At 39.7% G+C, this 21622-nt stretch overlaps 1 protein-coding gene across 9 annotated transcripts; it reads left to right on the forward strand.

Moving 5' to 3' along the window:
• Nucleotides 1-8: 8 nt before the first annotated feature.
• On the forward strand, nucleotides 9-20971 carry ADAT1 (adenosine deaminase tRNA specific 1). Of its 9 annotated transcripts, none has more exons than XM_068203334.1 (10): nucleotides 9-174; nucleotides 694-815; nucleotides 1578-1646; nucleotides 3321-3375; nucleotides 4157-4284; nucleotides 5802-6420; nucleotides 8911-9056; nucleotides 11562-11661; nucleotides 15235-15321; nucleotides 19957-20971. In XM_068203334.1, exons 3-10 carry the CDS (start codon nucleotides 1598-1600, stop codon nucleotides 20087-20089), a joined length of 1317 nt encoding a protein of 438 aa, XP_068059435.1. In that variant the 5' UTR covers nucleotides 9-174; nucleotides 694-815; nucleotides 1578-1597; the 3' UTR covers nucleotides 20090-20971. The 9 variants fall into 9 exon arrangements, 7 of the variants coding, with proteins under 7 accessions (XP_068059435.1, XP_068059429.1, XP_068059434.1 ...); XM_068203328.1 differs by having other exon boundaries at nucleotides 45-174; nucleotides 624-815; XR_011003531.1 differs by lacking the exon at nucleotides 9-174 and adding an exon at nucleotides 18634-18760 and having other exon boundaries at nucleotides 203-815; nucleotides 19957-20084.
• The last annotated feature ends 651 nt before the right edge of the window (nucleotides 20972-21622 follow it).

The raw sequence follows: 21622 nt of genomic DNA on the forward strand, positions 1-21622 counted from the left end.
CTCTTGAGTAGTCTTTGTGCGCTTGCGCAAGAGCCGCCGGGAGCGGCGGCTGCCGCGCGCGAGAAGCGGCTGCGCGTGCGCGGGCCCTGGGGCGCTCTGCGGGCGGCGCGGCCCCAGAGGTTCGGTTGTCGCCGTCCGTCCTGGCGAGGAGCAGCGGTGCCAGTGTCCCGTCGGGTAGGGAGGGGCATGCAGGGATTTGCAGCCGGGCTGGCGGGAGGTGCGCCCGAGCGTGACGGCACCGCCCTCGGAGCGTGGGCTGCCTCGGGTCTCTCGGCAAGGGGGAGGCCTCGAAAAGGAGGCGGGTGGTGCCGGGCGCCTCAGGTGTGCTGCAGAGACCTCACCGGGGTGGCGGCGTGGTGCATGCGGTTGATGGCTGCATAGTGGGAACTTTGGGAGCCCAGCAGACCCACCTGCTGCTGCAGTTAAGGGTTCTAGCGTTGCTTTTTATTTCTTGCAATTTGGAAGAACTTATTTCCTATAAGTAGTCTTGAAAGGGACGATGCAGTTAGGTCTTTGTTGTTGAAATGTGGTGCAGGATGGTATCATGCAGAGCAAGATGGTAGTGTTTGAAGAGATGGGGGGGTTGTTATTCAAGTGTTGTGATGGAATCCAATTCTGCGTAGAACCTGCACTCGAATCAAGAGCCATGTGGTCAGCTGATGAAATCGCTGGGCTATGTTACCTGCATTACAGGACCAGACTTCCTAAGCAGGGGAAGCCAGATCCAAACAGGGAATGGACTTCCCTGGCAGCTGTTGTCAAAGTGGAATCTGCAGCCCAAAGAGAGGCTCTTGATAGTCCAGGAAACTTGCACGGTAAGAATGAGTTTTGGGGATAGTGGTGGGAGAGAAGGAGGGGCAGGGAAGGTTCTTGGTGCTTTCTTTTTATTTCCTTTTTTTAAAATGTCTTTTAAAAAAACATACATCCCTTCCTATTCCATCGGTCTCCACCCAAATTCTTTACTCTTTGTGACTGTAAACTTTGCAATTGTTGTGATTCACAACTTCTCTCTGGAAAGAGGTGGTTTTAGTGAAATGCTATTCTTCCCAGACTGTAAGCAAGACAATGAAAGCCTTCATTTGGCTGTTCCAATATCTGGTGAAAGTCTAGGCAGGACCTGAATTCCTAATACAAACTCTTGAAAAAATTTGTTTAATTTGATAGAACCCGAGAAAGGTTTGCTTTCCTATAACAGGTTACTACATCTTGTGTTTGTCATCATCTTCTTTTCCCTTAGTGGCACTTCAGTGTTGTTAGGCAGATTGTATCCCATATTTATTATTTTTTATGTGCCTGAGGAATGCTATGGCAGTGTCTGCTGTGTGCTGTCTAGCAAATCAAGCCCGTATTAGCATTCCTCCTATGTGGTCATAGACTTCCTAGCACTAGTGCTTCTGCCTGCTGTATTCAGTTCTTGATCTGTTTCCTTTCCGTAAGGTTGCATGATCTGCCTCTTTGTACATTCCCTTCTACTCAGTGTTCTGTGTGTTGTCTTACCAGAATGACTGTATGAGAGCAATGCTTCTGGCAATAGTTAGAGGTGATAGTTTTTTCAGTTAATGTTGTTTCTTTTTCAGTAAATAAGGAAGTTGTTGCTATGGGAACTGGAACAAAATGTATTGGCCAAAACAAAATGCGAAAAACTGGTAAGTATGGTATAAAATTCAAGAACAGACTACCTGTACTACCTTCTTTCTTGCTCGTGTCATAGAATCAATGAAAATGTCCAAGGCACACTGCTCAGACTTATTCTGGATTGGAGCCAGAAGTGTAAGGCAGACCTTCCTTCATCAATGAGAGAGGAGCTTAGGCAGCCACAATGGCTGCCACGAAGCAATGCTGCACTTGCTGCCTCAAAGGTGAATGAACTTTTTATATTTGGAAAGGTGTAGTTTAGACCCTGAGTCTGCATACTCAAAGACTTCATAACGAAAAGCAAAACAAAACATAAGCAAAATAATTGTGCAGTCTAGTTTTGTTGGGGTCTGATGCAAGAGATTACCACTGCTGGTACTAACCAGCAGGAAGGTACTAGTAGGATTTTTCTTTCTTACTGCATATTACTGCTAGATAGTTTTAAGTGTTGTACAGTAAATGTATGGGATAGATACATGGCTTCTCACAATTCCGGTTTCTTCCTATGTGTTGTAGGAGACTTTCCTCACTCTCTCTGTCCATTTTTTAATTAATTATGTATCTGTCTCCTCTGCTAGGACAGGGAAGAAGCTGTAGTAATGATGAATGCTGAAAGTGGCTAAGGGGGCAAAGTGTTCATGCATATATAGGTACAGGGCTTTCTACCCTCTTCAGACTTCAGAGGAGGACTAGACTGAGATATCAGAAAGGGTTTTGCCTGTATCTAGTTTAGACTACTTTATGTTCTCTATAGTATCCTTCATTTTGAAATTAATTAGTGGATCAAAAGAGAAGAAACTAGAGTCTGTATCTTAGATTTTTTGGATGTTTCTTGTGATTTTGCCATCTCAGAAGAGTTTTGATACAGACATTTTTCTGACTGATTTAGGAAAAATATGATCAAACTGTTCTATCATTTAGTATCTAGATATTAAGGGTCTAAGTAGAAAATGGACTAGGAAAAAGTAACAGTAGTTAGTGTTGCCATTGTTTGTCTTCAGTGATCTCAAATTTAGTAAATATTCTCCTCTTATGATAACGTTTTTAACTTGGTGGTATGTCATGTTAATGGTTATCTGTTAGATCACTTACACACTTTTAAAACCGTTAAGGAGGATTTCTGTCACTTGGCCTTTTACCCCTGAAATAAAAGATGATCTACAGCTCCTGTTCCTTTACATACCATAACAGGCAGATACTGTTCAGGAAAGCTGAAGATGAGATGTGCATACTTAGTAAGTATCAGAATTATTTGCAGAAAAAATAGTTAAAATTGTAGGACATAGTTCAAAAACAATCTTCAACCAGAAGCTTAACAAACACTTGAAATTTTCCGACGGAATGTGTTTTGAGAGTATCAAGATTTACCCTTGAAACAAAAGTCAGGAAGATCTTGAAGGATGGTCGTGTTTATTCAACTCAAAGCATTTCCAGTATCAGAAGAGTTAAAATTTGGTATTCAAAGAAGTCTGACTTGCTGCAGACTGAGTACTTTTATCTTTCATTTGTGTAGGCTGTTGGCCTCCTTTTGTCAAGATTTGGAGTTTAAATGTCTTGCGATATCCTAAAACCAATTGGAAACCTTCAGATACTAATAAATATGGGGAGCTGTCCTATGTCGAATTCCATTTGTTTTGCCTTTTTTTAAGTAATGATTTAGTATTTGCATTTGGGTTTTGATTTAGGAGACATTCTGAATGACAGCCATGCTGAAATTGTGGCCAAGAGGAGCTTCCAGAGGTGAGGCATGAATGAAGTTTAACTCAATGCTGTAACAGTGCTGTTACTCAGTACCACCTGAGATGGTTGTGATAGAAATAGTTTTGACCTATTGCTGAAACAGCCAAATTTTGTAGCTTCGCATATGAGAATGTAGTGAAAGACTGTATTACTTCTGTGTGGGTAACACTCTTTTACCTGTTGTCAGCAGGATTTTAGCCTAATTTTTATACTTCTAGGTTGTGTTAAGGCCTTTTCACAAAAGCTTGCTTCTTCCTTGTTCTTCTGGAGCCTCTGTATGAAGAATTAGGATCTGATTTCATGTGACATCAATGCAGATCTGATGACTTTTAGTCAAGGATAGAATTTTTGCTCTTTCCCACGTGTCAGTCCTCTTGTTTTCGTGGAATAAACTGGTTCAGGGAACTGAGCCAGGAGAATAGTAATTCTGCAGAAATGGGTATGTTTCTTGCGATTCGATGCCACTAAACTGAGTCTCATAGAATAAGATGAATTGCAGAGTTGATAAAAACACACGCAGTGGGAGGAGAGGACCTTATCTATGCAGTTCGAGATGGTTAATGTTAACTCCACTGAACCCAACTCTTTGAGGTCTGTTATTAAAGTTGCAGTGATGTGTTTACATTTATTATGTTGGATGCTGTCTCTGTAAAAGCATAACTGATGGCTCCTGATAGACTCCCATCAGGAAAGAACAGGCACTAGATGGCATTTAAGTTTTGTTGTGTTCTCGTGCATCAAAAAGGAAGTCAGTGTTTCATGAAAACTTTCTGCCTGACAGGTATCTTCTCCATCAGTTGTGGCTTGCAGCTTCCCATCAGCAATGTATCTTTAGTCCGGGAACTGAAACTGGGAAATGGAAACTCAAACCAAATATCATATTTATTTTCTTCTCCAGTCACACCCCATGTGAGTATGCTGGAGTGAACCAAGTACTTTGCTCCCACTTACAGAGTCTTTTCTGCCCCATGTCTTTCTTTTGTCTCTCTTTGGTGTGGATTGAGAGTGAGGCAGTAATTCATGTTATCGATACGTGCCCAAAGATGTATTTGACTCCACAGATAGATTTGGCATTTTATTTCACTGGATGTGATTCAGGAGAACTCAGGAAGTCTGATGTACTGTTCATTATATAGTAGAATGTTTCACTTTAAACAGTAGCTATTATTTTTCTTTCCAGAAAATAACATACTTCTCAGCGGTCCTGCCATATTGCCTAGTTGTTTTGCTTCAAACATTATCTCCTTGGATTAAAATTTTAATAAGAAATACTGACATTTACCACTGTTCCTAAAAACAACCAAACAAAAGATACCCCACACCCACCCAACAACCACCCCCAAACCCGTGAAGCAAGCAGAGGGAAAAAAAACCCAAATGAACACCAAAAAAACCTCAAACTAACAAGCAAACAAAAAAATCCAAACCCAAGCAAAAAGAAAAACGAGGGAGAAGAGCCAAAACTGACTCATACAAAACTCCCCAACAAACCAAAACCATGCTCCTGAAAAACAGGAAAAAAAGCCCCATTCATGAAACATCACTAGCTCCCCAGCACAAAACTTCTTTGGGAATGTAATGAAACTTCTGTCATGGAAAACATTTGTGTGTTTAAAAAAAAACATCACCACAAAGATGACGATCTGTTGACAGGATGAATCATGGTCTACCAACATATCAAGCGTCTTGATGTTACCGTGCTCTCTCGCTGGTGTGTTCTTCAACAGCTAGTCTGTTAAGGAGCAAAGGAGTTTTAAGAACTCTCAAAATATGCCTCATCAGTACTTCAGAGTGAGTTAGTTGCTCATACATTTTCATGATTTTGAGTGCATTGCTGGAATATGCAATATTATTTTTCTTCACTAGTGCATTTGAGAATAGAAATTACATCTCCAAATTTAATAGAATAATTTAACCGCCTTCTTTTTCTCATATTGTGAGAAATTTTTCACATAAATCAGCAGGCCTGTCAGATTTGCTTTGCTTTGAACAGAGCTTCAAAATTTTGGTTGCGAGCTTGTTTCAGTGATACAGATTAAAGTTTTCACCCTTACTTGACAGATTAATCTTTTGAGGTTCATATTGTTTGGTTAGATCAGGCTGGTTTTCCTGTGAGTCTTCAGCACTTCTTGTAGTCTGTCAAATGCCTTTGTTACCTTTTACTTTATAGGTTGTAAATTTTGCTTTCTTGATTATCTCTTAAATAGAATGCAGAACTTGAATTGAAGCATATATTGGCTCAAAGTTCAGTGAGATTTGATTCAGCGTGGCACAGGAAAATGTTGTTTCAAAAATATGTTCTCATAGTTAAGTTTTCCTGAGTGCAGATCTGTGAAAGCTACTAGTAGTTGTAATATTACTGGTGTGATGTGTTCCAGTCACAGGATGGGTTTTTGGCCAATTTTATGTTATTTGTTTTGTTCCAGGTGGAGATGCTTCTATTTTTCCAATCAGTGAACCAGAGAGCCAGCTTTCTAAGCCAGTGGCTGAAGGTTATGCAGCTGGACAATCAGCAGTATGTAGAAGTAACCGTAATCACTTATGTCCAGAAGATAAAAGAAAATTAGAGAACGTGGCAAGTAATTATATAATCAAGAGAATGAAAACTGATGATGGTGGTGGTTTTTCCGTAATCACTGAAGACCTGGCTGTTCAGCATGAATCTGTGAAACGAGAAGACAACACAAATCAGAAGAGCTATGAATGTTCTGTAGAGATGCAAACAGCTAATAAAGAGAGTGGCTTAGTGAGACCAAAGGTAGTAGATGTTCACAGAACTGGAGCAAAATGTGTACCTGGAGAGCTGGATGATTCCCGAATGCCTGGGCTGGGGTACCACTGCGTGGGATTATTACGAGTGAAGCCAGGTCGAGGAGACAGAACATGCTCTATGTCCTGCAGTGATAAACTGGCTCGCTGGAATGTGTTAGGGTGTCAAGGAGCTCTTCTGATGCATTTTCTGCAGTATCCAGTGTATCTGTCAGCAGTTATAGTGGGGAAGTGTCCATATAGCCAAGAAGCTATGCGGAGAGCAGTTATTGAAAGGTAAGTGCTCTCCTCAGATGGTGCGCATGGAGACAGGGAGCTTTGGAAGACAGCGTGTGTCATACAAATATTAGAACTTTAGTAAGCTTTCGATAATGTGTCTTGTAAGATCCTGATAGAGGATCTGTTAAAGTGTGACCTGGATGAGCAGACATGTGGATTGAAAACTCTGACTGGGCCCAGAAGGTAGTGCTCATTGGGCTAAGTGTAGTTAAAGATGTAAGGAGCCATGTATCCCAGGGATCAATACTAGGTCCAAACTTACTTAATATCTTCGTTAATCAGTCATCTGGATGATGGTGCAGACTGTATGCCCAGACAATTTGCTGAAAACTCAAGACTGAGGAGTGGCTGATTGGCCAGGGAGTTGTGCTGCCGTCCACAGCGACCTCAGCATGCTGGAGAAAAGTGGGAACTTCATGAAGTTCAGCAAGGGGAAGTAAAAACCTGCACCTGGGAAAGAAACCATCCCATGCACCAATACATGCTGGGGGCTGCCTGGTTGGAAAGCAGCTTCACAGAAAAGGACTAGGGGTTCCTGCTAGATATGAAGTTGAAAATGAGCGAGTAGTGTGCTCTAGCAACAAAGAAGGCTAATGATGTCCTGGGCCACTTTAGGCCAAGTATCACAGCAGGTCCAGGGAGATGATCCTTCCCCTTGATTGACACTGGTGAGGCCACATTTGAAGGGCTGGGTCTAGTTATGGACCTCTCAGTACAACAGGGACGTGGACATACTGCAGAGAGGCCAGCAAAGGGCCTTGAAGATGCATAATGGATCTTTAGCATCTCCCATGTGAGGAAAGCTGGGACTACTCAGCCTGGAGAAGAGAAGGCTTGTGGGCATCCTATCAATTTGTATAGATACGTGAAGGGAGGTGGCAGAGAAAAGGAGGTGCTAGGCTGTTTGCAGTGGTGTTGGTGATAGGACAAGAGGCCATGGGCACAAACTGAAGTATGTGAGGTTCGCTTGGAACATCAGGGAACACTTGTTTACTGTGAGGGTGATGGAGCACTGGCAGAGGTTGCCCTGAGAGGTTGTGGAGTCTCCCATCTTTGAGTTACTCAAAAGCAATCTGGACACTGTTCTGAGCAGGTGACTGTAGGTTGCCCGTCTGGAGGAGGGGTGGTTGGACTAGATGACCTACAAGAAGTCCCGTCCCACCTCAGCTGTTGTCTGATTTACTACAGTGGTTCAGGATGCATAGTACATGACAGAGTGTACTGTTCAGCTGGCAGCGGACAGTTGTGTTACACTGGAGAGGCGAAGCTTATATGCATTTTCATGGTGGTACAGATTTGTCTGCTTCTTTAATCTCAGTTACATCCAAGATCTGATATTTTTCCTTGCTGTGACTAGTGGAGCTCTCATAACATAACCTGTCACCTCAGGGAGATCTCTGTGAGAGATGAACTGCACTGCTGCAAAATGAGGAATGTTATCTGTTGTGCACTGGCCTTCTTTTTACTCGGATTCTTCAGTTGATGAAAACTATCCCAGCAACAAGGATAGGAAGTGAATATTTTTCTTATTTGGGAGGCTAAATCAGTAGAGCAGTAGAGAAGGGTAAGTGGATTTGGGCAGAGTGAAGGGAAAGGAGAGCAAGAAAAAAATACAGGGAGCTGAACCATTCTTTTTAAGCAGTAGTTACTAGACCAGTTCATATGAAACTGTTTGTTTAATAACTCCTTTTCTCTATACCCCCCCCATCCTTCTAGAATGATTATAAAAGAGATCATAAGTCTGTTAATGGAGAAACTCTAGTGACGTACCCGATTGATTATTTCTGGATAATAATTTCCTCATTCTGTGACATGTAACAAGAATTTGCCTAGCCTTGTTAGTCCTAGTGCAGTCAGGCACTTTTTCAGACTATTGCATCTGACAGTATGAGTCTCAGTCTTAATTCCTGCTCTCTGTAAATATTGTAGTGATTAAACACATGCTGCTTTTTCTTTATGTGATCTGATGTCATTCGGTATGCAACCGTAATTGAAGGTAACAAAGATAAGATTACACATGGAACTTTAGGTATACTTTTATGCTTTTAGGCTTTGATTATAAACCTTTAGACTCATAAAACAATTCCCGATGTAATGCAGTTGACTATGTAAATACCTTACGATTTTTATTTTTCTTTGTGATTGCAGAAGTATATTGCAGTTTTTGTCCTGCATACTTAATTGATCATAATAGCTTTTAACTAGACCTTTTTAAAAGCCAAAAGCCTTTTTTTTTTTTTTTTTTTTTTTTTTTTTAGGATGGACAAGGTCCTAATAAACTAATGTGGCTTTGGGGTTTTATTTTATAAATATTTTTCTGAAGGGAAAAATGCCTCCAAACCTCCTTGTCTCACCTATATAACTCATGTTCAATTCAGTTTTAATGAGAAGAAATGTATTTTAGATAATGAAGGGAAATTGTGCAAAATGGTCTTGTTTGGGAAGAGCATAGTGAAAATCACTTGCATTTTTCTGTGTTTACTGTAGGTGTCAGCACATCTCATCTTTACCAGATGGCTTTCTCACTCAGGAGGTTAAGCTGCTGCAATCAGATCTTCAATTTGAACATAGCCGTCAGGCAATTCAGGAAGTTCAAACTAACAGCAAAACAAAACTTGTTCCTTGTAGTGCAGGTGAGTTAATTTGGGCTAGTTGCGTAACTGCGTGCAAAAGTCCGAATAGAAATGAAGTGGGTTTGGTTGTTTGGAATGTAACATCATTCCTTACCAGTATGCTAGCGGCAAAGTACGAAAAGCAAGAAATTATTTTCAGGTCGTGACTTAATTGTTAATAATATTTGTCTCAGCCTCTAGTTTCCAGTAGGCGGTTTTCAGGCTGAATAAACACTTGGTTGATGTGATTAAGAATTTATAATTCAACACAGACAGAAAATAACCAGGGGAAACAAAAGTTGAGTACAAGAAGAAAACAAAAGACTTCTTGTTTCAGTTAGTTTTGCATTCTCCTTGGTAATGAACAAAAGACTTGCCATGCTGAGTTATGTTTGTAATTGCTCCAAAAGTCTGTGAATGAAGAAAGAATACACACTAGTGTAGTGTAAAAGTTGTATTGATAGATATTTTAGGAATGGCATATTTGCCGTGGTGATGAATGAATGCTTAAATCTCAATGCAATTTCGCAACAATGTCTCATTCGGAAGAAAAAAAGGAACTGCCACTTTATGTGCATGGCTAAGCAGTTTCTTTAACTTGGACATGCCTGCTTCTGCTCAGACTTTTCTGTCTGAATGAGAACTGGAAGTTTTTCTATTACAAATGAGTTAATGATAAAATAGAATGAAGATATTCCTTAATGGAATTCACATTCATTAAATTGGAATTATTTACAAGTGCCAGGAAGGAAAATACTTTAATTTTGTGAGATAGGAAACAAATTTCGTCATTGAAAAATAGTGCCAGTTGAGTTGCCAGAAAAAGCCTGAAAGCAGCTGCGACCAAATTCAGTGTATGTCTTTCTTGCTGTATACTTCTCAGGTCATTCTGTTAAATAAAGATGAATGATGCCTTAGCACAGTTTATTTATGCCAGGTGGTTTCTTTTCTTGAAGGAGTAAAAATCAGAATAAACTCTAAATTTAGGGCTATTACACAGAGTATTGAAAGATGCTTGATAGGAACATTTCAGCTGTTATTATAAGAAAATATCTTTTCTGTTTAGTGCTTTGAAGTTTGAGATAATGATGAAAAAGTGAAAGAATGGAAAATGTTTTAATTTTTAAGTAACCTTGTATCTGCTTGTCAGAAACAAATACCCTCTATCCAGGTGATTTTTAGATATTTCACATGTGGAGGATTTAATACCAGTCATATGTATCTAATGTTATTTCATGTTACACAGGACTGTAATTTAGTAGAGTGATACACCATTGTACTTGAATCACTGTGTAAGTACAATTGGCAGCATACAGCTAAATTGTAATACAAGGGTGAGTAACATAAGCAATCTTTGAGCATCTTGAGTAACAAGATGGTCTTAGGAGTGAATGCATGTGCAACTATTTTGCCTGTTAGGAACACAGAGAAGAGGGAGAATTTAGGAAATGGAAGCTGTCTCATGGTAGTAGAAGTTGAAGAATCTGCTGTTATGCTATGGAGGGACAGACTGGACATGTCAGTTTCTGTTGACATGCTGCTGATGCTTTGCTCATTACTTAGAAATTGTATGGTATTGTGTACAGAGTTGCAGCATTAAGAAGTGTACAGCCTGAGATGATTACAAAGTTCTCAGACTTGGGGTAGATTTTAAGGCTGTTGGCACTTGCTATCTCTTTCAGCAAATTATTTTTATTTGAGTACTACCAAATAATGTTTTTCAAGTATGTCAATTATCAAACATGAAACTACTTAGACCACACAATAAAATAATAGCGGTCAATAAATTAAGAAGGAAAACATAGAGTGACTGGTGCAAGTAGTTTAGGGCAGTATTTCACAGCCTGATGTGAAAATAAGCCATCTAACTTGGAAATTTCTTTATGCATTGTCTGGACAGGATGCACAAAAGAAAGTAGAATCCCCCTAAGAAATGGAGAATTACAAAGCTGAAGGCCAGATATTTAGAGGCATGGATTGTTAAAGGATCAAACTAAGATGAAAGCTCTGTGTGTGTGTGTTCTTGTGGATATTCTCAGTTCAGTCAGAGAGAAAAAGAGAAGGTTTTCTAACCTGGTTTTCTAAACTGGGAGACAGTTGGGAAAGAATGTAAATAGTTCTCTAATCTGTCTTCTTGTTCACATTGTTTATAGATAGGTTCTGCCACCGTGCGTCATTCACTGCACACCAATGGTGTGAGATGTTTTTACTCTAAGACCAATGAAACTAGTCCGCACGGTGTTCTCTATATATAGAGCGGTGCATTTGAAATAAATTGGAGTTCATTCTCTTTGCCTTTGATTTGGAGTTATCTCGTTACCATCCTGCTCTACAGCGACATGTTTTCATTTTTTTAAAGTAAGCATTATTTTACATACTCTAATTCTGGCCCTAGAAAACCATGGTCCTCTTTCTGGTTTGAATTATTTTGGGAAGCAACACATGAACAAATAGAATGAAAGGAACTGTTGGGTTCTGCTTTTGTGACAAGAGCATCTCCCTTGTTCATAACAATGTCTTCTACAGCTATCAGTTGGAGTGCAGTCCCTGAACAACCTCTGGATGTCACCTCAGACGGTTTCCGTCAAGGAACAACAAAGAAGGGGATTGGAAGCCATCAGAGCAGGTGTGAGAGTGTTGTAATATTTAGACATGTTTTATTTGTTAGCTTACATGCCTTTGTCAGCTCATGTGATGTTGTCAGAGCAGGAGGAAATCTAGAGAGTGGTGAAGAAGGGGGAAGGTAGAGAGCAGGGGAAAAGGAAGAGTCGCTGTGTAACGTAGAGAAGGCAGTTGGAATAATGAAAGTTACATGAGAACTAACAAGTTTATCCTATTTCTTTATCCCTGTTGAGAACGTTGTAGATAATGGTGGTGAGGAACTGTGATCAGTTTTTATTATAAGGATGTTTACTGTTGAAGGAAACAAGAATTTTTGCTTTCTGGTTTTGACTGTGAAGGAAATGTATGCATTGCATATTCTCTTTCTAGAGATTTCTTTCTCTTGAATAGTCAAGCCAGCTGTCCTGGATGTATGATGATTAAAAGTGTAGCTTTGAAACAAGACTTTCTGCCTTAAAGTTTGAAAATGTGTTGAAATGATGGCAGCACACTCCTAACATGAACCTTTCCAACTCAACTTGGCACTTGGTTCAGCCAACTTGTCACTTGGCTCTTCTAGAAATCTTCTAACAACAATCATAGTTTAAAGAAATAGTTACTTATTTTTCTTGAGTTTGAGAGTAATTACTTATAAGCAACTGCAGACAAATTTCTCCATCTCTATATTATCTTCATTTTAGGTGAGGTGGCCAAAATTATCATTGTTCTGTGGAAATTCAGCTTGAGGATTGGTGTTCATGTTTTAGCTGTCAGTTGATTATACTACCAAATTATCAGTGGTCATATTGTTCATGTTTCCCATACTTTGTGGCAAGATGATGACAGTCCTGACAAGGGGTGAATAGTATAGTAAATACAGCTTAGACAATTCCTGTGGAGAATTTATTAATTTGCCTGCAAGTTGCACATTCTGAGCTTCTTGAAGTTAGGCCTGATTTGACTGAAGTTTATCATGGTATATCCTAGTATTTCCAAATATTCAGTGGAAAGAAGAGGATCAGAAACTCTGTGGTTTGTGCCCAGTATTGGTGTCTGGGGTATTGCTAACATAGGTGACCTAGGTGACTTAGTGCATCTTGTAAGACAGGCTCCAGGTGCACTGTAGAATATTTATTTTCAGTATGCGATACGTAAGTATTCCAGAAGACATACGAAAGATCAAACAAACCAGCTCACCCCTTTTTCTCAGTAGGATTAAATTTGTAACATAGCATTTGTGCATCAGCTCTAAAACTTGAGAGCCATCTCCTAGCTGACAATTAGCACAAAAGTGTAAGAACTCAATTATTGTTGAAAGATCCTCTTCTCAACATGTGCTTGAAGTTCACTAAAACTTTCAAAAGTTATTAGAGCCTACAAGACTGTGTGATTACAAATGTCTTCTTTCTTTAGGAAATCAGAATTAAAAACAGTGTCAATGAACAAGCAAACTATTTATGCTTTTGAGGTAAACAGTCACAAAAGGAACTTTTATAATGAAAATAAGGAACTTACAGCCTTATTGGGACTGGTGGTGCTTAATAATAAACAAGACTTGTATTTCAACATTCTTTTTCCTCTCAAGGAATCTCAGGGTGATTGCTGGGAAGTGTTGTTTGAGGTTCCCCCCCACCACTTCCTTCAGTATGCTAGATAACATTGCATACCAAGGACAGTAAGGCTGACTGACTAAAAGGAATGTGTAGGTAAATGTCTGGTATGTGCTTTTGTTAATGCTTAATTACCTAAACGACCAAAAACTGCAAGATGAAACTTTGACAAATTAAATTGAATATGAAATTTTAGAGCATCTTTGCATGCTGTCATCACCAGTGGGGTTCAGCAGGACTGTTTTAGGGCCAATGCTTTTCAGCATCCTAATAAATGACTTGGATGCAAGACTCAGAGGTACACTAAGTTTGCCAGCGACTCTAAATTGGCAGAAGCTGTTGACTCCCTTGTAAGAAGACAAGCCCTGCAGAAAGACCTTGACAAGTAACAGGGTTGGGCAATCACCAACCGTACGAAGTTCAACAAAGACAAATGCCAGTTTCTGCACATGGCACAGGGTGACATGCATGTATGGACAGATTAGGGAATGAGAGGCTGGAAAGCAAAGCCATGGAAAGGGACCTAGGGGTCCTGGTTAATGGCAACTTGGATAAGAGTCAGCAGTGCCCTGACAACCAGGAGGGCCACTCTCATCCCAGGGGGCATCAGGCCCAGCACTGGTGGCTAGGTGAAGGAGGGAACCGTCCTGCTCTGTGCTGCTCTGGTGTGGCCTCACCTCCTGGGGGCAGTTTTGGGCACAGGAATATAAGAAGATAAAGCTCTAAGCGTCCAAAGGGGAGGCCATCAGGGTGATGAAGGGTCTGGAGGGGAAGCCCTAAAAGGACCAGCTGAGGTCACTTGGTTTGTTCAGCCTGGAGAAAGGGCAAACTGAGGGGAGGCCTCACAGCAGGCTACAACTTCCTTGTGGGGTGACACAGGGGTGCAGGCACTGTTCTCTGCTCTCTCGTGACCAGTGACAGGGCCCAAGGAATGGCTGGAGCTCTGTCAGGGGAGGCTTAGGCTGAATATTAGGAAAAGGTTCTTCATCCAGAGGGTGATTGAGTGCTGGAACAGGCTCCCCAGGGCAGTGGCCACAGTGGCCCAAGTTCAAGGAGCACTTGGACAATGCTCTCAGGTACATGCTGGGATTATTGGGGTTTTCCTGAGCCAGGATTTGGACTCAGTGATCCTTTGGAGATTCTATGATACTCTGCCATTTTTGATCTTCTTAAAATACATGCCAGCAACATAGGAAGATTTTTTTTTTAATTGATTTTGTTTTCAGTGAGAATCAGCTTGGATTTGTTGGAGAACTGAATCTGTCATTGTTAAGACAAGTATGCAAAGATAATTAAATAGAGGAAACAGCTGGGCCATTCAAAACAAAACCACACTTTATAAAACAGTGATTCTGGTTGCCATCTCTTTGGGGAAGTAGAAGGGCTCAAAGCTGACAGATGTATGTAGTATCTTCTAAAGATCTTTAAAACTTTGGCTCACTTTATTTTTTGATGAGCCTCTTTGTATTTAACTGCCCTGCAGCTCTTGCTGAATGTGTCCTCCTCACCATTGTGAAAACATCAGCATTGTTCCAGATATTTCTGCTCCTTCTTTTATTTGTTTTGAATAATGCAAAATTTAACAGTTTGTTAAAGCCTTTGGAGCCCTGTGCTTGTTTGATCTGTTCTGGGACTAGTCCTTCTGGCTAAACCTTACTGCAGCTGTGAACTGATGACAGTGCAGTTTCATGCAGATAACAGTGTGATATTAAAATGTTCATTCTGCAAACTGGTGAGTGCTGGCTGGGAGAATGGGGCAATGGAGCTTTATGTCAATATAGCATTTAAGCCTAAGGAAAAAGGCATGAGGGCAGCTTGGGTGGGGTAGGTAAAATTAAATGATAGAGAAGTTTTTACATTCTTTGAGAAGTGAACATAATGCTTTCTATCAAAAATGTTTAGCTGGGATGTGCTGCTGTAAGGTGGAGTGAATTTATGATTTTTTTTTCCATCAGAATTTCTAATTTTTAAATTTTTTTTAATATCAGATCCAAAATCTGTAAAGTGGAATTCTTCCATAAATTCCAAAAGCTGGTGACAAGTATTTCACAAGAGGATCTACCAGATACTCTACGGTAAAGACATTATCATTGCCTTTAGAAGAGTGAATTTATTTTAATGAATCTGAAGAATACTGTAATGATACAGTATCTGCTCGTGAATCTCATTTTAGATAAGTCCATTGTTAAAGTTTGATACTTGAAAAATGTGGAAAGAGACACAAGATGAGGAAGTGGTGTCTTTTTTGAAAACATGAGCTATTAGATCAGCTGTCTGCAGCTCTCTACCCTTGGTGGTATTCAAACCCTGCATCCCAAAATTGCCATGGAGTTATTGATATCTAGGTGGTGTTCAGTAATTCTACCAAATTCCACTTCTTTGATTCACCAGAAGGAAGAGTTTGAGTAAAAAAAAAATTTTTTTTTTTAAGTTTAGCTTAAAATCAGTTTTCATTTTAGTGTATGGTGGAGTAAGAGCTAGTAAAGTGAGATAGTGCTCTTTCTGCATTTTTCTGTCATATAGTTGGTAAGGATAGATAGGGCTCTTTCTGCAGTGCATCTGTTGTATAAACAGAGACCTTCTGGGAAGAAAATAAAGCAGCTTTTGTCTGAGGAAGTCATAATTGGAATTTTCCTTTACATTATTAAAAACAAATTTGGTTTATCAGACTGGAGTTAATTACTTCCAGTAATCATCCGGTCTGGTGTAGCATTAGGTGCATTATATATTTGGTGGTATACTATAAAGTAAAGCATAGTTTCACGTGTACAGAAACTTGGTTCTCGTTGTTTTAGAGACTGTGGGAGATGTAGAGAGTTCCAAATGCATTGCCATGGAAGGTTTATTTTATTTTAGACTTACTTCCAGATATAATTTCACCAGCTTTAGGATGCAGTTATCCCAACTCTTGAGCCAGTTTAACTGCTTGTAGCTGCTGATGAGGTGGTCCCACAGCAGTTCACTGCTGCTACTGGCTGTTGATTCCTGTTTCCTCCCTTGTATCAGTAGCACCTCTCCAATCTCATGATGAGTCAGTTCAAGTAGGTAATGTGGCTGAAAACAATTTCCTTGTCTTCTTTGTTTTTTCTCGGACTAATGAACTTAATGGAAATCTGAAACAGATAAAACCTATGCCAAGAAAGTAGGAGGCATATGTGACTGAAAACAGGGGAGATAGGCAATTTCAGCCTTTCATAGTACTAAGACAGTAGATGCAACAAACTTGGCAAAGTGCACCCTGGATCTTTAATTAATGGGTCTTGCTTGCTTTTGAGTTTTGTTGAATTAAAGATTGCAGTTACCTTCTGTGTCTATGGAAGTGTCTCATAACTCTTTCAAAGTTCCAATGTCGATTTGGACCATGCTATTGCTGAGATGCTTTCAACTGATTCTATAAGTAGAGATACTTTGTCCTTAAATCAGTTTGAAATTTAAAATTTTTAGCCTCTTTTGGGTGGGAGTTTGTCCTCACTTGTTTAGCTATCATAATTTCCTCAAAACATACTGTGAACTTGTGCATTGTTGGGTAGGTGACTCATTATGCTGATCACATGCTGCTTACATAAAGTCACTTCACCTCAGGGCTTTTCTAGACCATTGGCCTTGTTGTTTCCTTTGACTTTTTTGTCCTCTACTGTTTGTCTCTCTGGGCTTCTCCTGACAAAATCCAGCTGATTCACAGATGGGACATTGTTTTTACATTGCATAAACTATTTATATAGAGGAGGTGCTAGCTCACTAGTCAGCTTGTGCAGCTGATTGCCTTTGAAGTCTTTAGTTTTTCCTCCTCTTCACTTAAAAAGCAAAATTAAAAAGTGTCTTCGTGACTCTGTTTCCTTCATCTTCCCTTTTTTTCTCCTACATGGTATTTTGATGTTTTGACTTTTCTTTCCCCCTTGGAGTCTGAGTTTGAGTGAACTTTAGATAAGAAATCCTATACTCTCAAATTGATTCTTTACATTTCTGTGTATTTGACTGTTACCAGTTTTGTATTTTCTTCACATTCAGATCTATCTTGTTCTCTCTTCCCACAAATGGTTAGCTCTAAAGCTGTGCTATCACGCAGTTTCCTTTTTCCACTTTGACCCTAAGTTCCTTCCCTGACTATTCTAGTCCACTTCTCTTGCCTCTCTTCTTTTCTGATCCATTAAGGAAAGCTTATTCTGTAGTACTTTCAAATTTGCTGAACAGCTTGTTTTGTAGTTGTAGGGTATATTGGGACAAGGGTTATTCTTCATGTAACGCTGCCTTCATTTACTGTTGTTCACAGTCAGACTTAGGAATCAGGAATTTAAAGCTGTACATGGAACTGATTCTATTCTGATGTTCTTTTGGTTTTGTTTTTTTTTTTTTTTTTTTTTGGAGTTTTTTTGTGTTTTGTTTTGTTTTTTCTTTTTTTTTTTTGGTGTGTGTGTATGTGTATCTAAAGCTGCTTCTCCTGCTTTTTGTGACTAATTCATTCTTCACACAGAGGATCTGTGTGGGTGCTGTTAAATCGGAACAGGTAGACAGCCTACTGGGGCCAGAACTTTGCTGGCTCTTCTAAATGGCAAATCTAGGTACTTATAGTAGTATAGCTTATCTAAGATGTTAAGCACGACATTCATCAATTTGGGTTTTTTAATGATTTAGATTATTTGCTTTCAGATGACACTGAGAAGGAGGTGGTGTTTGGCTGGTATGATCTACTTCACCAAGAACCAGATAGTACTGTATAATGCTGTCCCACCTTCTTTCTTCCTTTGCAATAATTCTTATGATCTGTCTTCTGTGCCTTACTTAAATTCTCACTCCTCTCTCTAGGCAGACTAATGTTGTTTATTTATTACCTGTTACTGCCACCTGTCATACCTAATTTTCTTGTGTTGATTCCCTCTCACATGTTTTCATTTTGAAATTACTGGTGTATAAATCCATCCTTTTTTATTTTTCTTTTCATGTTTTCCATGCTCACTGCCAAGGGAATGGTGACACACCACTGGACAGTGTTGTGCTATTGCTAATCTGAATCGTTACTTAAAATCCTCTATAGTACTGTTTGCAGATCACTTGATGATAATGTAGGAAAGGAGATTTTTTGCATTACTGGGGTTTTTTTCCCTGCTGTTAGGGAAAAAAACATGCCTTAGTCACCACCTGGGGAAGTGAAAACCTTCTCTTGTCATACAGTGGCATCCACCGTAAAGAGTCTCTAGGCATTGCTGTTTGTACAAGGTGTGGCTGGCTGTATGGCCCTTTGTTTGAATCTAAGGGAGACTTTCTAAAATAAACCTGTCCTGACTTTCTTGCTGGGCTTATTAAATGAGTGACTAATCCTCTTTTGTCTTAAATTGTAATCAGGAGCCATCACAATTAAGATTGTACTATTATTCTTTCTTCCTGCTCAGTTCACAGTATGGAGGATTCCAGTTCCAGATCCAGTACAGATAATGGGGTTCCGTGACCATTCCACTGGCCAGGTGGGGGAGAGTTCTAGTGGGGCCCTTACGCGGGACTTTTGAGAACAGCTCACAGGTTAGTTTCACTGAGTATGATTAATGTGAAAGAGGTGAAGAAAGCAAAATGGATTGGCTGTGATAAGAGTGCAGGGCAGGTTTTTTTAAGAGAGACTATATCTCCCATATTCAGCAATGGCATAGACAGGTGCTCCACTCTTGCACCTTTCTGAACGCAAGGTTTTAAGGATAGATAATATGGCTTGCTTTGCATGTCACGCTGTTTTAGAAATAAATTCATGGCAGAATGCTGAGTGCCTCAAACACAGCTTCTGATGGTCTGCTGTTGTGGTACAGGTGTGGGGTTTTTTGGGGGATGATCATAATTGTCTTTGAGCTTGAAAGCCTGTTTTAGAAGTTAGTACAGTAGTTCTCAGACCTCACAGATTAGGGTTCCTGTAGTAGTTTGGCTCTTTCTCTTTCTTGGTGAAGATCATGTTGCCTATGATCTTCGCTTCATATTGGGTTTAATGTATAAACATGGCCTATCACATGTGGCTGACAGATGTTTTGGCAAAGGAAGGTGAAAGAGGTTGGGAACGGAATGCAAGGAAAGGAAGAAAAATCTTGATGAAATTGTCTTACAGGCACTTGTGTTCAGATACTCTAGACCTGAATTTTCTTGTTTTGAAAATCACTGGTATAATGTACTCAGCAGAGTGACCAGTTTTTCTGCTGAGACGGTGGAGCATAGTTGCTACTTGTGGAAGGGGAATAACACCAAAACTGACATGTCTCTTTTGCTTTAAGGAAAGAAAAGAGAGTATTTTCTCCTTTGTCTCATTCTTCCCTGTTAGTTTTTTGTTGGAAAAGAAAAACTGTCCAGTTCATTCTGTCCTTTTCCCTTCCAGCCAGTTTTCTAGCATGCTAAGGCTACTTGCACCCAATTCAAAGCACCCTAGCTACCTTTTCAGCTTTGCTTCAGCGGTTTTTGCTGTCATGGAAGTTTTCTGTAACCTGTGGTCATACAGTCAAACACAGACTTGTCTAGTGCTAGAAGAGTTGTTTTGCTTCCTTTTGTAAGATTGATGACAATGTCTGTCTGTAAAGCCTGGGTGTCTCCAAGTCTCCCTAGAAGAGAATTTCAGGAAGTAGCATGGATGAGTTCATAGGAGATCTTCAGATCCTTAGATGTTTGATTTCTTTTTTCATTTTGTGACCTCATATTCAATAGGATCATAGAATTGTTTTATTTTTTTGTTCATTTTCTGTCAGGATGAAGACGCTAAAAACCTACTGGGACTACAAGGAAGCTGCATTAAATTATCAAGAAGCCTGGAGAGTGCTGCGTAGCCAAGCTCTGCTCGGTTGGGTCAAGAATGCCAAGGAATACCTGCACTTCACATGAGAATCCATGTGATTATGTGAATCCAGGAATAAGCTCTGGTCCGGAGCAGATGCCTCTGCAGTTCAAGGGCCAGAAAAAGACGCCCTCTAGTTTGTGTGCTGTAAAGAGGCAGGAGTGAAAAGGAAAGCAATTTAGAGATTACTTTTGTTTTTACTGGGTTGAAGCCTCTTTTTATTGAAATATAGAAAAATATCATTGCTGACTTTAAAATTCTGAGCTGCATGAAACAATATGCCTCCAAAAGAAAGGAAGCAGTGATGTGCTATCCTAGTATCTGAGGATATGATCTACCAGCCATAGTCATTGCAGTGAAAGTAATGTCAACTGAAGTTCAAGCAGTACTATGGAAAATTTTAGTGCCACTTTTTTTCTTTCACTTCTTATAATGTTGTGGTTATTTTTCTGTTGCTGGGACAACCCTCATGTATAATAAGTAATAAATTCCTAACTCTGAGCTCTTGTTGTCTGGTGCCTAGAAGAATTTTCTATGTCCCCCAACCCCATTGCTTCTAACTGGAAAAACTAGTTCTGTTAAAGTGTCTCTTTCTTATTTGGGGAATCCTTCATATATGCTGCTATTTACTAAACATAGCCATAGATACTGCCACAGCAGAAGCAAAAGCACTGGGGAGGAGTCTGTGTCAAATAATACTACTTATGATATCCTGTGCATCTCAATTTCAGGACTTTGCCAGATAACATTTCAACTGCCTTGCTTCTGTAGGCAGGAAAGAAAACTCCCGAATGACTTGGTTCAAATTGGCCAATCCTGTGTAATTACAGGCAAACATTTACCTACTTTTCAGTGTTTCAAGCACTGTCCATCTCTGTGCCCCTCTGTGGGAAATGGTCAATTAAAAGCAAAAATGCCTCAGCCAATTATGTGACTGTTCCTTGTGTTCATTAATAGCCTGGCAAAAGTGGAGATGCTTTGGGGAGTATTGCAAGTAGTCTCTGGCATGTACTTTCTATTCTCTTGTCATTATGCTTTATTACCAACTAACATCTGCATGACAAGACAGTCAACACTGAGCAGCTGTGGGAGAAGCAGTATGTAATCCTCCTCAAACCTTCTGTCCCAGTTACTGCCTTTTGTGAGCAGTTTCAGGACTGTGTAACTGCTACTGAGCGCATTCCCCTTTTGTATTTTTCTCTTGTAAACCACAATTCATAAAATATTTGGACAAGGCAATGTCAAGATGAAAGAAGTGGATAATTTAGAACTTAAAAAGTTAGAACTTAAACTTCTAAGTTAAAGTTAGAACATAACTTTAAGTTAGATAAGTTAGAACTTAAAAGTGGTTAAATTAGAACTTAAACATTCCTTAGTGATTTGAATTTTTTTTTTGTTCTTTGGTATCCTGTAGTTTTGGATTTGAAAAATGGGCACAGTAGTTCTCCAAATAGCCTTTGTTGTCAACCTACTGAGCTATATATGGGACCAAACAGTACACATAACATTACAGTATGAGAAGTGATAGCAGCAAATCCTTTTTACTTCACACTTAGGTTGACTTGTCAAGTAAGAATAGT

This window comes from Anomalospiza imberbis, chromosome 12, assembly GCF_031753505.1.
Source record: "Anomalospiza imberbis isolate Cuckoo-Finch-1a 21T00152 chromosome 12, ASM3175350v1, whole genome shotgun sequence".
Classification (NCBI taxonomy): Eukaryota; Metazoa; Chordata; class Aves; order Passeriformes; family Viduidae; genus Anomalospiza; species Anomalospiza imberbis.